The sequence below is a fragment of the Oryctolagus cuniculus genome (genome assembly GCF_964237555.1).
Source record: "Oryctolagus cuniculus chromosome 17 unlocalized genomic scaffold, mOryCun1.1 SUPER_17_unloc_2, whole genome shotgun sequence".
In the NCBI taxonomy this organism is placed as follows: domain Eukaryota; kingdom Metazoa; phylum Chordata; class Mammalia; order Lagomorpha; family Leporidae; genus Oryctolagus; species Oryctolagus cuniculus.
In genome coordinates, this window is record NW_027208203.1 from 1,383,894 (window position 1) to 1,399,444 (window position 15,551).

General features: G+C 40.5%; 1 protein-coding gene across 1 annotated transcript in view; it reads left to right on the forward strand.

Annotated features, from left to right (window-relative positions):
* The window catches only part of LOC103346478 (leucine-rich repeat-containing protein 37A3), a 42,316-nt gene that overhangs the window by 8,874 nt on the left and 17,891 nt on the right, over nt 1-15,551 (forward strand). Inside the window, 7 exon segments of the mRNA XM_070067667.1 lie at nt 848-919; nt 4,442-4,513; nt 8,281-8,282; nt 8,444-8,513; nt 9,128-9,208; nt 14,819-14,890; nt 15,442-15,516. Coding sequence (XP_069923768.1) covers nt 848-919; nt 4,442-4,513; nt 8,281-8,282; nt 8,444-8,513; nt 9,128-9,208; nt 14,819-14,890; nt 15,442-15,516 — 444 coding nt within the window.

Below are 15,551 nucleotides of genomic sequence, written 5' to 3' on the forward strand. Positions count from 1 at the left end.
GTTGCTGAGGAGTGAGGACAGAGTTAAAGGTAAGCACTCACAGCAATTCAAAGTTGAAGCTAAATATAAGTCATTTAACAGCTTCTTGTAAACAAGTATCGATTATGAGTACCTTCCCCCTTTTTAAAAAGTGCATAGAATGTAGGATAAAATGTGAAAGAATGAACCCCCACACACCCTCATCATCCCCTGGTCCTCACTCTATCACCTGTAACTCAGGCTGTGTGTCTTTCCTTCCAACCTCCTCTCACTTTTTTTCCTATGGAGGTAATGCTTGGCTCCTGGCTCAGTGATCGGCACTTTTACCCTATGCTGTATTCCAAAAGGCTTTCCATATCAGCACCTTAGTCCCTCTGATTTTAAATTGTCTGTATCCATTCAGTACTTGGAAAGATTTCAGCAGAGGGCACTTGGCCAAAGCACTGGTATTACCTGCATAGGTTTTCATTATTCTTATTGGTGACAATACATTTTGCCCATTTTTTCTTGAATAATTTATCCTTTTCTCACTGATTTGTAGAAGTCAGTGTAGACACCTGAGTTATTTTGGTGAAAATACTTAATATTCAAAGTGATTGACTGTCTTTACTGTCAAAGAGACTGGACAGAGATGAAGTTAAGCTTCTGAGAGGATGCTTCATTGTTTATGTCAGTGGCCCCTCATTATTTATTGAGTGAGCAAACTGGGAAGCAGAGAGCTACGGAACATAAAAGCACTGGTATTTATTAGAAAGCTGATAATATTTCTGTATTTCAATACTCCCCCATGAGGGTGCCATGATTTTTTTCCTCGTTCTGTTCATTCTTTTCCAACCCATTCAAGGATGTGAACTGTGTTCCTTTACAGAAATTTCCAAGGAAACTCGATTTCTTTCATTGATGAAAATGTATGGAAAGCATACCGCTGGGCTGAGACACTGTGAGTACATGCTCCCAAACATGAATACACAAAACTAACTGCATTGTAAGAGCTTTCTTGTTCTACTATTTTGAGGTCAGTATGTCAGAAAAAGCATTCCCCTCTCCATGTCACAATCAACATCTGTTGATTATAATTCTATGGTTGTTTTAACAAGGCACAGAATTTGAAATAAGAAACTACTTCTATTTATTTGCATTTTATCAGTAATACCATTACATTCTTAGTAGATAAAAAGTGATAGGGATAGTGAAGACCTTCATTATGTCCTAACTCCCTGCCTATGAGGTAATAATTACTGCTCTGAGTTTGGCATATATCCTTCCAAAAAATTACCTACAAACATATTTACATAGAGCATAATAGCTGTGTTGTGTGGTTTCTTTCTTTTTTTAACCTAAATAGTAACATCCTGCAACTTGGTTCTTTCACTTCATGGTTTCTCCTGGATTTCTTTCCCTCCTAGTACTCAGTCAGTTACCCTATTCATTTAACTCCTGCATGATATTCTATAGTATGGATGGCCATTTCACAGTTTACTTAATAATCCCTCTATTGATGGATTTTCAATTATGTCCACTTATGTATTGCGGCAAGGAAAATCCTTGTGCACACTTGTGAACATGGACAAGCATTTTGCAAAATAGAAGTCTAGAAAGAAAAAGGGGCAGCTAGCACTGTGACATAGCGGAAAAGCCTCCGCCGGCCATGCCAGCATCCCATATGGGCGCTGGTTTGAGTCCTGGCTGCTCCACTTCTGATCCAGATCTCTGATATGGCCTGGGAAAGCAGTGGAAGATGGCCCAAGTGCTTGGGCCCCTGCACCCATGTGGGAGACCTTGAAGAAGCTCCTGGCTCCTGGCTTTGGATCAGCACAGCTCCGGCCATTGTGGCCAACTGGGGAGTGAGCCAGTGGATTGAAGACCCCTCTCTCTCTCTCTGCCTCTCTCTCTCTCTCTCTCTCTCTCTCTCTCTCTGCCTCTCCTTCTCTCTGTGTGTAACTTGACTTTCAAATAAATAAATAAATCTCAAAAAAAAGAATGAAAATGGATGAAGACTACGGAAATAGGAAATTTTAATTGCCTTCAGAAAAGCTGTGCACACATACTTACACTCCAGCTAACAGAATATAAGAACATTCATTTCCCTTCATCCTTTTTAAAAAGATGTATTTGTTTACTTGAACTATGGGAGTGGGGGGAGGGGGAGATAGAGTGAGAGCAAATGAGAGAGTGAGAGAAAGACAGAATCTTCCATCCACTGCTTTATTCCCCAAATGCCCAAAACAGCCATGGCTGGGCCAGGCCAAAGCTAAGATCTAATACTTGATTCTGGGTCTCCCACAGGGATGACGAGGAATCAAGCACTTGGGCCATCATCTGCTGCCTCCTAGGTGCACTAGCAGGCATCTGGCTCAGAAGCAGAGGGCCCAAGACTTTAACCAGGCTCTCCAATATGGAATTTACGCTTCTCAAGTGACGGCTTAGCCTGCTATGCCCCAACACTGACTCTTCCCTTCACCTTTTCACCTCGGGATGCTCTTTGTCTTTTTGCTAATGTGACTGGCAAATAAAAGGGTTCCCAGATGAATCTGTATTTCTCTGATTACTCATAAATTTAAATGTCTTTATATACTTATTGAACATCTATGTTTCGTTGAGGTTTTGTCCACTGTCCATTTGTTGAATTATCTTTTCCTTACTGATTTTTGAAAGGAATCAGTTTAGACTCCCAATTTTGGGGGAAAATACTTAACATTCAAAGTAATTAACTAAAAATAAAAATCTATCATGTCACCTAGGCCAGTGAACTAGAAATTTTGAAGTGCTGAGTGTAACATAATAAAAAAAAGGAATTAATTGACATTTTTCACGACAGTTTGCGTGTTATATCACTGGGACAACTTGTACAGACATCATAAATTATTTCTGAATACAAACAAGACATATAACAGACAAAGGAGAAGGGTTATGATCACTTTAAGATAAATTTTCCCAGGGCCTGTGCAGTGCTGCAGTAGTGCAGTGGGCTAAGCTGCTACTTGCGGCGCCGGTATCCTGTACGGGCACCAGTTCTAGTCCCAGCTGCTCCACTTTAAATCCAACTCTCTGCTATGGCCTGAGAATGCAGTAGAGGATGGCCCAAGCACTTAGGTCTGTGCACCCATGTAGGAGACCCCAAAGAGGCTCATGGATCCTGGCTCCTGGCTTCCAATTGGCCCAGCTACAGCCATTGCAGCCATTTGGGGAGTGAACCAGTGGATAGAAGACCTTTCTGTCTCTCCTTCTCTCCATCTGTAATTATAACTCTGAAACAAATAAATAAAATCTTTTTTAAAAAAGATAAAAGTTTCCCCTTAGCCTACTATCTCATTTCTGATGGGAAAATGCTAGAATCAGGCAGTTGTGACTTTTAATTTATGATGTTTCTTAAATACAATACACACAGTTTGTATTTATTTTGGTTATGCTTCGTTTAAAGATGTCCCAAACTTGTAAGAAAAATCAAAGTCAGGGCTGGCACTGTGGCATAGCAGGTAAAGCCACCACCCACAGTGCCAGCATCCCATATGGGTGCCGGTTCGAGTCTCAGCTGCTCCACTTCTGATCCAGCTCTTTGCTATGGCCTGGGAAAGCAGTGGAAGATGGCCCAAGTCCTTGGGCCCATGCACCCACATGGGAAGACCTGGAGGAAGCTCCTGGCTCCTCATTAGCACAGCTCCATCCGTTGTGGCCAATTGGGGAGGGAACCAGCGGATGGAAGACCTTCCTCTCCCCTCTACCTTCTCCCCTCTCCTTCTCTCTGTGTGTAACTCTGACTTTCAAATAAATAAATAAATCTTTGGAAAAAGGAAAAATCAGAGTCATCTGACACAAAAGTAAATAACACTAGTTTCCTCTGAAGAGTGAAGACGGGAGTTGGAAAGGCTAAGGGATAAAGGGAAGGGGAAGAAAATTTAATTTTTCTTATTTGAGAGGCAAAGGCAGCATGCTATCATACACTGTTCACTCCCCAGATGCCTGTAGTGGTGAGACTGGGTCAGTCAAACTCAGGAACCTCAAACTCAGTCTTGTTCTCCTACATAGATGGCAGGGATTTAAATACTCAGCCATCATTACTGCCTCCCTGGTCAACCTTAACTTGTAGCCCCGGCATACCTCAAACATGGGGCTTCGGTAGTAGGGCTTGGGGAAAAAACAGAAGGAAATGGCAGTTCTGCCAATCTTGGTGCCTCCCAGTGTTAGGTTCTAACAGGGACATTGTGACCTACAGAGCAGACATTACATTTATGATTTGGTGGGAAGGACGGATAGGTGTATAGAGATGGACAAAAAAGGGAGAGTGGGAAAAATGGTTTAAATTAAAATACAACAGACATTGCCACCCTAGAAGTAAATTAGAATCTGGGTATTTAAACAGCACCATTACCAAAGTTTCCTCTACATACAGACTTAGTCCTATGAAGCAAACAGCTGCAGTTAGTTGTCATTTTGATTCAGAAGTACCTCTTTCATTTTCCAGAATCCTCAGTGAAAATGACTTGACTGAATTACATAAGGACTCATTTGAAGGCCTGCTATCCCTCCAACACTTGTAAGTCAGTTAATCATACTTATTTATGAGATTTTAGTTACATTATCTAGGAAACAAATATGGGTCCCAGCTGGATAATCTCTAAGGTTTCTTCTGGAAGTCTACACTGTAGGGTCTCATATCTCTAACATGGAATACCTATTATGTGCTTTGTGGTTTTTTTTTTTTTTGACAGGCAGAATGGACAGTGAGAGAGTGAGTGAGAGAGAGAGAGAGAGAGAGAGAAAGAGAGAAAGGTCTTCCTTTGCCATTGTTTCACCCTCCAATGGCTGTCGCGGCCAGCGTGCTGCAGCCGGCGCACTGCACTGATCCGATGGCAGGAGCCAGGTGCTTCTCCTGGTTTCCCATGGGGTGCAGGGCTCAAGTACCTGGGCCATCCTCCACTGCACTCCCTGGCCACAGCAGAGAGCTGGCCTGGAAGAGGGGCAACCAGGACAGAATCCGGCACCCAGGCCGGGACTAGAACCCGGTGTGCCGGCGCCGCAAGGCGGAGGATTAGCCTAGTGAGCCACGGATTATATTTGTATTTAATTTACAAGCAATGGATGAAATTGGATCCAAGGTCTGTCTTCATACAGGTCCTAAGTTAAGAATGAGTTTTATATTTATAAAGGACTGTATAGAGAAACAAAGAAACAAGAAAATGCAACAGAGACAATATGTGGCCCACCAAGTCTCAAACATTTATCATCTGGCCTTTACAAACAAGGTTTGAACAAGTTGGTTTAATACAACAAAGGGAAGAAAACATAAACCAACAACATTAATTTGAATGCTGTCAACTGAAAGTTGTTAGATGATCTAATCTTGAATAAGTTAACCTTTTAATGATTTCTTTTTTTTATCTTTTATTTAATGAATATAAATTTCCAAAGTACGACTCATGGGTTACAATGGCTTCCCCCCCCATACCGTCCCTCCCACCCACAACCCTCCCCTTTCCCACTCCCTCTCCCCTTCCATTCACATCAAGATTCATTTTCAATTATCTTAATATACAGAAGATCAGCTTAGTATACATTAAGTAAGGATTTCAACAGTTTGCTCCCACACAGAAACATAAAGTGAAAAATAATAGATGATTTTTTTAAATGATGATGAAATCAGATCAGACCTATTGTCATGTTTAATCCCAGTGAGAGTCAAGTTGGGAATTGATAATTTCTTTTTTTTTTTTTACAGAAGATCAGTTTAGTGTACATTAAGTAAAGATTTCAATCGTTTGCACCCCCATAGAAACACAAAGTGAAATATACTGTTTGAGTACTCGTTATAGCATTAAGCCTCAGTGTACAGCACATTAAGGATAGAGATCCTACATGAGGAGTAAGTGCACAGTGACTCCTGTTGTTGACTTTACCAATTGACACTCCTGTTTATGGCATCAGTAATCTCCCTATGCACCAGTCATGAGTTTCCAAGGCTATGGAAGCCCTCTGAGTTCTCCGACTCTTATCTTGTTTAGACACGGTCATAGTCAAAGTGGAGGTTCTCTCCTCCCTTCAGAGAAAGGCACCTCCCTCTTTGAAGACCTGTTCTTTCCACTGGGATCTCACTCACAGAGATCTTTTTGCCAGAATGTCTTGGCTCTCCATGCCTGAAATACTCTCATGGGCTTTTCAGCCAGATCCGAGTGCCTTTAGGGCTGATTCTGAGGCCAGAGTGCTATTTAGGACATCCGCCATTCTATGAGTCTGCTGAGTATCTCACTTCCCATGTTGGATCACTCTCCCCTTTATTTATTCTATTGGTTAGTGTTAGCAGATACTAGACTTGTTTATGTGCTCCCTTTGACTCTTAGTCCTTTCATTATGATCAATTATGAACTGAAATTGATCACTTGGAATAGTGAGATGGCATTGGTACATGCCACCTTGATGGGATTGAATTGGAATCCCCTGGTATGTTTCCAACTCTACCAATTGGGGCAAGTCAGCCCGAGCATGCCCCAAATTATACATCTCTTCCCTCTCTTATTTCAATTAAGGAACTATTATACCCATGTTGGAAATAGATAATTAAAACAATGGCTACATAATATTGGGAAGTGCACATCATTAATCCTTATTAGGCTAATTACTGGGCCTCTTCAGCAAATAGATTCTTGTCTCAAAAGTACAAGGCTTAAGGAACATAGCAGCATGTGATACTCACAACACTCCTTTGAATGATGATCAGAACTTCTAGGCCATACGGGGACAACCACATCTGCATGTTTCCTCTTGAGCACCTTTCCCATCTGGGCTCCGGAACCTTGCAAACATGGTTTGGAGAAAAACAAATGAGACTACTGCTGGTAGAATAGGCCCTTCATTGTTTCTGCTGGAAAATCCTTTGTAGCCTAATTAGTTTATGCTAGCATATGTATTCACTTCATTTTCAAAATGCCAATCAATTGTTTAAAGCTGAAAGAGAAAGCCAAACACTTTGCCTAGTACTGGAGACACATAAATGAGTAAGACAGGATCCCACCTTCCCAAGAGCTCACAATCTTGCAGGGGAAACAAATACACAAGCTCAAACCAATACCCAACAAGCACTATGTAGCTGACAGAGTGCTGCAGAGGGACCAGGGAATAATAAAACCACACTGCTTTTTAAAAATTCACTTGTCCTTCTTCTACCTACTCAACCATTCCTTCATTTAACAAACACCTGAGTCATTTCCATGAGTCAGTTTTAAACATAGTGGGCAATGTAGATGAGCAAGGCCAAATCCATGCTTTCAAGAAGTTTATGCTCTGGGGAAATGGAAGGCACAAGTAACGATATCAAAAGAAATGGATATAGAGTCCAGACGAGGGAGAAGACTTTGGGCTGGGTCAGGGACGATGGAACCAGGGAGCAATGCCAGTTGAACAGGACTTCCAAGGGGGCAGTGGGCATCATCAGACGTCTTGGAGAGAATATCGTGGGAGAAAGGGAAAACATGGAAGCTTCTGAGGCACAGAGATGCAGGGAAAGCTGGAGGGTGAAGCCAGGTCTTCCAGGCCTTTGAATGCTGAGCAAGAGTCACCATGGGGAACCATGCTGTCACAGCAGTGCTCTAAAACAGACTTGAGCTTGCACCACAGTTACCTGGGGCTCTGAACCCTACCCCCACAGTAACTGCCTGAGTCAGTCTAGAACAGGGCTGAGAATCTGCCTCTTCTGTAAGCACCTAGTGATGTTGGCCTCGGAGAGTCACTTAGGGCAAGTCCCACTGGTGACTGCGCGTGGGACAGGTGAGAGAAGAAGATTCTAGAGATGGAGCCACCAACAGATGAGTTGCAGGTGAAAAGTGAGGGTCAAATTGTAATCAGTGGAAGTAAGAGTCCTCTACCACCAAGAGTGTTTTCGAGTGGGAATCCAGTGTCGTGCAGTTTTCTGACGGTTCTATCATGGCTTTCATGGACTATCAAGCAACAAGCAACAAATAAATTTCCTTTAGTATGACAGAAAGTGTAATTCTGAATCAGTTCAAAATAATGAATTAATTAGAGAACCAATTTCATTTCAAATGATTCAAAAGGGCATCTTTTTTTCTGGTATTGAATGAAGTTAGAAAACTAGGACTAAACCAGGAAAGATGTGAAAATGTGAGTATTCTTTGGAATATTAGACATTAAAAATGGAGATGACAGCTTTGCTCCTTGTTTCAAATGGATGAAGACTATGAAAGTTCATCTAATCAATTCTGCACTCAGGAAAGTTTACCACCACAGTCTATCAAGATCTATAGTTGTGTATGTCATTGATGAAGGTTCTAACAGTGAGACTATTAGGAGAGGTTGTAAGAAGGGGTAGTATCTCCAGAGGGTCAAATATAAGTCCAAAGCTTTACAGTTTAGGTAAAAACTGCATATCCAACATTATCAAATGCAAATTTTATTATCCCCACTGACTATATAGGTAATAGCTAACCAAGGCAATGTTTTCCTTTTCCTTGAGATTTATCCTGCAATAAAATAGAGTTTATCGAAAGACGTGCATTTGAGTCACTCCCTTTTTTGCAGTCTATGTAAGTTACAATTTCATCACATTTGGAATTTTAATAAATCTTCACTGTTCACCTTGAAATAGGGTTAAGATTCTACTTTACATTTGTAGTAGAAGGTTGCTAAAATTCTGTAACAGGTCCTTTTCCTCTCTAGCAAAAATACTATCAGGTACAAAGGTCAGAGTGAATCCCACAGAGCAGGGCTTCTCAGCCAACATGATTTTGCATTCAGGTAACAGCTTGCAGCCCTGCACGTGCTGCTGACACTGCGTGAGCTAAGCCCAGCCTGCTGTTAAGCCACTTACTATGTACAGGACAAACCTCCACAAGAAAAGCATTATCGAGTCCAAAATGTCAATAGCATTCAAGTTGTGAAACTCTGTTCCAGAGAAATAAAGATCACACAGTACAAGTATGTCATGTAATATGAAAATAATATGATGAAATTTAATGTAAATGTGCAAGTATAATTCAGAAACCAAATCTTCCAGTACCAGTAAATTCTTTAGTGTGTAGATAAAATGTGGAAGTATTGTTTCATCTATAAAAATTAGAATCACTCCTGAAAGAAGAGTATTCTGAAAATATTTCTTTTTTTCTTCTTCATTCTCTTTCACTCGTGTCTTTTTTTGTAGAAATCTTGGTTGCAATTTACTGACAGAACTGAGCTTTGGGACATTTCAGGCATGGCATGGAATGCAGTTTTTGCACAATGTGTAAGTGCAATAGATGATGAATACATATTTAAAAACAATTTGTGTATAAAAATTGTATATAGTTATGCTTATCTGGGTATTAAGCCCTGTATATAAACTCTGCAAAGAAGGTCTTCATTTCCATTTTTTTTTCCAAAAATCTAACACAAAGTATTCTGGGAGAAAAAGGTTCTGGTGCTTTCTCAGGGTTACCTGCTTTTAAATCCTAATGCAAAAATAATTCTTGGGACCCAGCCAAAGGGCACATCTCTCCCCATCACCCACCCAGATCATAAGCTTTTTCCAAAATGTATTTAGCTCTCAATTTATAAATTATCTGTGGATACTAATAACTTTTGAAATAGGAAGAAGTGGCATATATGTTAAACTGTAGTGTTAAAAAAAATAAGAAAATACACTGCTCTAGCCTAATCCCACATATTTTGTCCTGACTAAACTGCAACAGAAAGTGAGTTTTATTCACTTTCAACTCAACAATTCTGTGATGTTCAATGGCCCAAGGGAATTTTAGATTCAAGATACAGATTCTCCACTAAACCTGATGTTGAAAGACTATCCACCTGTTCTGTAGTTCAGAATCCCAGTCATAACCATTCTGGTTATGAGGGAAGGTTTTAGGATGTGTGGAGGATGGACCAACAGTGCCTGCAGATCTTGGGGAAGAACACTGAGAGTCTGTTTTTCCTATATCCATACACTGGGGAGCTGGTTCCTGGAGCCCCAACACCAAGTGGTTTTGGTAGCATCAGTAAAAATGGCCTCAACATATATCATTCCATTAGATTCCCTCCTAAGGGGCCGAGTTCCAGTACAGTTTTCTGTAGACAACACAGGGAGAAAATCTGTGGAATCACAGCATATGAAAAGTAATGAATTCATTTAAGAACATTCACTGAGTGCCAGGCCCACCGAGTGCCAGGTGCTGTATTAAGTGCTGGGGGTACAAATTGGAACAGGACAGAAGCTTTGTCTCCAGAGACTTTCATGCCAGCAGGGGGAAGTTGGACACTGATGGGAAAATGAGTGACAGCCATGCTAGCATCTGTGCAGCAAGGCCAGAGAGAGGAGCTGAAAAAGTAGGAGCAGAGCTAGGGATGGCGCACAGTGCACGAGGCACCAGTTCATTTATCTCAAGATTCTGTGTCCATCTTAAGCCAAAGAAAAAAAGCATTTGCTTCATGGTGATGCAAAAACCAGAGCTAGCTGGTATTGGAAACTAATTCTCTTATCATGCGATCTGAACATATCTAACTCGTGGTTGCTTCAAAAATTGGCACAATGGCTGTAATACACCAAGTGTGTGTTGGGAGCTGGTCTCCTTTATTTGGGGACATATTCTTTTATTAGACAAAGCAAATCTGCTTCAAGGAAACTTTTGGTATCACCGTTGCCCCAGGAAGACACCAGTGATCTTATGACCAAAGATGAGGGTTTTTAAAGTGAAAACAATGCTGTTCACTGCATTACACAGTCCAGAAAAGAGTTCCAGCTAAGCTGGATTCATCATGAACTGGAGTCTAAGCTTCAAGGCTTTACGCTTGCACGTGCCCCTTCCAAGGTCCTGGGAGGGGCTGGAGCAATTTTTATATTCATAATTCTGCATGTTTCATTATAAGGGATTCCCCAAATTAGGTTAAGCTCACGCTCAGCAAAATCTGCATTCACCGTTACTTTGCACGTACTACATGCAGCCCAGTAAACATTCTTCTGAATGAAGCCTCTGTGTATAACAGCAGTGTGGTAGGATCAGTCTATTGTGAATCTGAAATCCACCTCAAAGACATGCCAAGAGCTTACCAGTGACATAACTCTCTTCGAATATTAATACTCATCAAATCTTTCAGTGAAATCAGAAATGAAATATATTATGGAAAATCAGCAGTAATTGATAATTCTAAACATTAAGTATACTTTATTTCTTCTGCTTCATTCATGTGCATTAAATCTTAACTCATTGGCTTCTTTCTAAAAATTGTTTTAGTCACTTCATTGGTCCTCACAATACAAGTTTCATAGTTTAGTAGTGGAAGGACTCTAGAGTGTAGAGAGGGGCTCCCTTACCCAGACAGAGCACACCCACATGCTCACTCGTCTGTTACTCACAAGCACTGTGGGTGACTAGGAGGAGAGTCCAGGCTTTCTCCCTCCTCGGATATTCACCCCACTGCTGACACTGTAGGTGAGCTGGGTGTGGTCGTACACTGAAGGTCAGCCATGGGCATCGCCTCCTTCAGGCAAGCTGTGGATACACCTGCATTTGCACACTGCTGGCACAGTCCTCCCTCTGTGGTGTGTCCTGGAATCCAAACAGCATCTCCCCAAACTCAGAGAGAGGCATAAACCTTACAGATGAAGAGAACAACTCAGGTCTGCCCTTTGGGGTGTTTTGTAAGGGTTCACAAGTTTTCACATTGTCACTTCCTGCAACTATTACACTTTTCTTCTCATAATCTTTTCATCTGCACCATATTCTCATCTGTGTAGCAAGAGGTCTTCTTTTCTCTTAAGGTAATTCTTCCTCTGCACCATATGCTTCTCTTAAAGTATTCTCTTCATTGGCTTTAGGGTTTTTTTGTTCTTTTACTTTTTTCTTTAAGATTTATTCATTTATTTGAAAGTCAGTGACACGGCTGGTGCTGTGGCACAGCAGGTTAATGCCCTGGCCTGAAGTGCCAGCATCCCATATGGGTGCCGGTTTGAGACCTGGATGCTCCACTTCCAATCCAGCTCTCTGCTATGGCCTGGGAAAGCAGTGGAAGATGGCCCAAGATTCTGATAGCTCACTGGGATGCACTTTGGAGGAGCTCAGCTTCATTCTGCATGCTCATCTCCATTCATTCTCTCTCTCTCTCTCTCTCTCTCCCTCTCCCTCTCCCTCTCCCTCTCCCTCTCCCTCTCCCTCTCTCCCTCCCTCCCTCCCTCCTTGTCTCCCTCTCTCCCTCTGTCCCTCTATCCCTCTCCCTCTCTCTCCCTCACTCTCTCTGATACTGGGCATACAGGCTATTTTTTTTTGAGAGTTTGAGTTTTTTTTGTTGTTGTTGTTGCTCATTTTACACATACTTCTCTTTTCTCATTATAATTCCTGATTTGATTCAAATGTAGACAAAATAACTTAGACAAAGTTCAAACATTATCCAATAGTCATGTGGTTACATATGACTTTGAGTATGCAAGTAATACATCTCATAATTTAAAAAAAATTTGAGAAGCAACAAATTAAAAATAAAATTAATCCACAATCCAAAAACCTAAACCCAAATATTGCTAAGACATCAGTCTATTCCTAAAGCAGATGTTTCTTTTTTTTAACTTTTATTTAATAAATATACATTTCCAATGTACAACTCCTGGATTGTAGTGGCTTTCCCCCCCAATAACCTCCCTCCCACCTGCAATCATCCCATCTCCCATTCCCTTTCTCATCCCATTCTTCATCAAGATTCATTCTCAATTATCTTTATATACAGAAGATCAACTTAGTATATACTAAGTAAAGATTTCAGCAGTTTGCACCCACACAGAAACACAAAGTATAAAGTACTGTTTGAGTACTAGTTATACCATTAATTCACATAGTAGCACACATTAAGGACAGAGATCCTACATGGGGAGTAAGTGCACAGTGACTCCCGTTGTTGATTTAACAATTGACACTCTTATTTATGTCAGTCATCACCCGAGGCTCTTGTCATAAGCTGCCAAGCCTATTTTTAAGGCTAACACTGAGCTTGCCAGGGAGGAACTGTCTAGGGCAAGTTAAATACACAAAACCCACACAAATCTCACTATTCTTACAGAAAGTCAGCCAATTTTCTTGAGTAAATGCCCCACAGGTGGCTGCAAGCCTTTGGTTAAATTTCCAGAATTATCAAAAACTTGATTCTGACCACTTTTACCATTTTGTTGTTCCCTTTATGAAGGGATAAATTTTCAAATGTTCTCACTCCACTGTTTACATAGGTTTCCACTGATGTCACCTACAACATGCTTTTAAATCTCTAGTCTCAATGACTCTGAGCTAAATATCTAATCGTGGGATAAGATTAGGGAAAAGGAATAAAAAGAGAAACTAATTTTCATGAGCGCTATCCTGAGAAGGTTGATGAAATTTTCAAAGTACTTCTATATTTAGTCATCTCAAGCTTCAGATTAAAGTGACAAATATTTGGACCCTTTTCTGCACACATATTAGACACAGTCTGGGGCAGGACTGAGCTCAAGCTCCAGCTTTGCTTCTTACAAGTGCAGTGACCTACAACAAGTTACACAGCCTCTGTGACCCAGCACAATATATATCACATAGGCTACTGGGGTACAATACCTATCACAGAGGTTATTGGGAACATCCAGTGTTGAATGCTGAACACAGATGCTTGGCAGCCCAATCAATATCATCTGTAAGAATTATTATTTTCACAGTCTGTAACAGTACAGTATGTTTTTGAGTAGAGTTAAACTAAAGGCAGTTTTTTTACCTGTTTTTGTTTTTGTTTGCTTGCTTTAAAAAATTTAAAAATCTATTACAACATTTAGGAATGAAATTTCCCACAACATGAATTTATTCATTGTATTGGTATGGAAACAAAATGTGATTTCTTTACTCAACAAATATTTATTAACCATGCAGAAAATTTCAGGCACTATGCCACACACAGGCATAACAAAGACAATAACAATATCCCTGCCCTCAAGAAGCTACAGGCCAGGAGACTGACAGGCCAACAGGTGATGACAAGCAACGTAACAAAGACTGTGATGTGATGTGATGCAATGTGACGTGATGTGACGTGATGATGTGGTGTGATGTGATGTGATGTGATGTGAAGATGTGTGATGTGAAATGAGAACACCAGTGGAAGAACGTGACAAGAGTATGGCTTTGACGTGGGTTCTTTTTCCATCAACTAAATGAATTAAGTCATGGCTTGTTTAAAATTTCTAAAGATGAAAGGCAAGCACCTTGAATTATGGAGAACACAGGATTAGTGTTTCCTACACAAAAAAGGGCTTCCCTATCAGTGTGGTCACTTCTATACGTCTTTCTTTTTTAAGACACAGACAGCTCCCATCCACTAGCTCATTTCCCAAATACCTGCAATGGCTCAGGCGAGGCTAGGCCAGGCCCAGGCTGAAGCTGGGAACCAGAAACCAGTCCACGTCTCCAAGTAGGCAGCAGAAACTCAACCAATTGAGCCATCACCACTGCCTCCCAGGGTCTGCATTAACAGGAAGTTGCAATTAGAAGATGGAACTGGGAATCAAACCCAGGCATCTGATTTGAGACGTAGGTATCCCAATCTGGTTGTTAATTGCTAGGCAAAACACTGGCTCCACTTCTAAGGCTTTTCACCTAAAAAGTTCTTTTGCATATTTTTTGTTTATTATGCATTTTTTTGTATCTTTTCTCTTTCTCTTTCTCTTCTCCATTCATCCTCTAAGAGACATAGGTAGTTCCCAAAGAGCAAGTGCTTTTTGAATTCTAAGGGTGATTTATAAGTACACAGAAAGTAATTTTAAGCCTAAAATGTCTACACAAAAAAGAATATAATTTCTCATACAATCTTGTGCTTATTGAAAGGCCGATAACTTTAATTCCATTGCATTTTTCAGAAATCTCAATCATAATCCTCTGACAAATGTTGAAGATTCGTATCTTTTTAAACTGCCAGCATTAAAATATCTGTAAGTATTAAACTAATCCTTTTTTATTTTCATCAAACATTAAATATTTGAGATTGAGGCTAAAAAGTCATGATTTTAAATTAGATTACTGAAAAAAAATAAATTAGGTTACTGAAAAAAAGTTATTGACTGAGGCAAGAACTGAGAAAGAATTTATCATGGGAAAGACAGCTGGCAGGGCGAGACAGTGTTACATGCAAATACATGTTAGGAATACCATTTATCCCAAGCAAAGAGGTATAGATGTAAATTTTTTAAAGAAAAAAATAAGAATTAAAAGAGGTCAGTGTAGTATAAAATGAAAAATAAGACAATGGCAGAAAAAGGTGTAGGTTCTACTCTTCAATGCCAAGGTCATTAATCTGATGATGCAAATAGTAAAGTCATTTCAACCAGGGCTTTCTGGAACGGTCTCCATGACAAACTCTTGAGCTGTCTTGCTTTATAGAGAAGCCAAAACTGATGTAACCACATCTTCCTGAAACAACCTTTTTAAGGACAGATCTTTTTATTGAGGTCCACACCATGAATGTTTGGGCTTTCTCCTTCAGAGACTTGGGAACAACACAAGTACCACTTACCACAGTTGAGAACATCCTCATGACGACTCTTCAATTGGAAAACCTGTAAGTTATCTTTTTCTTAGGTTTATTTCCATGTA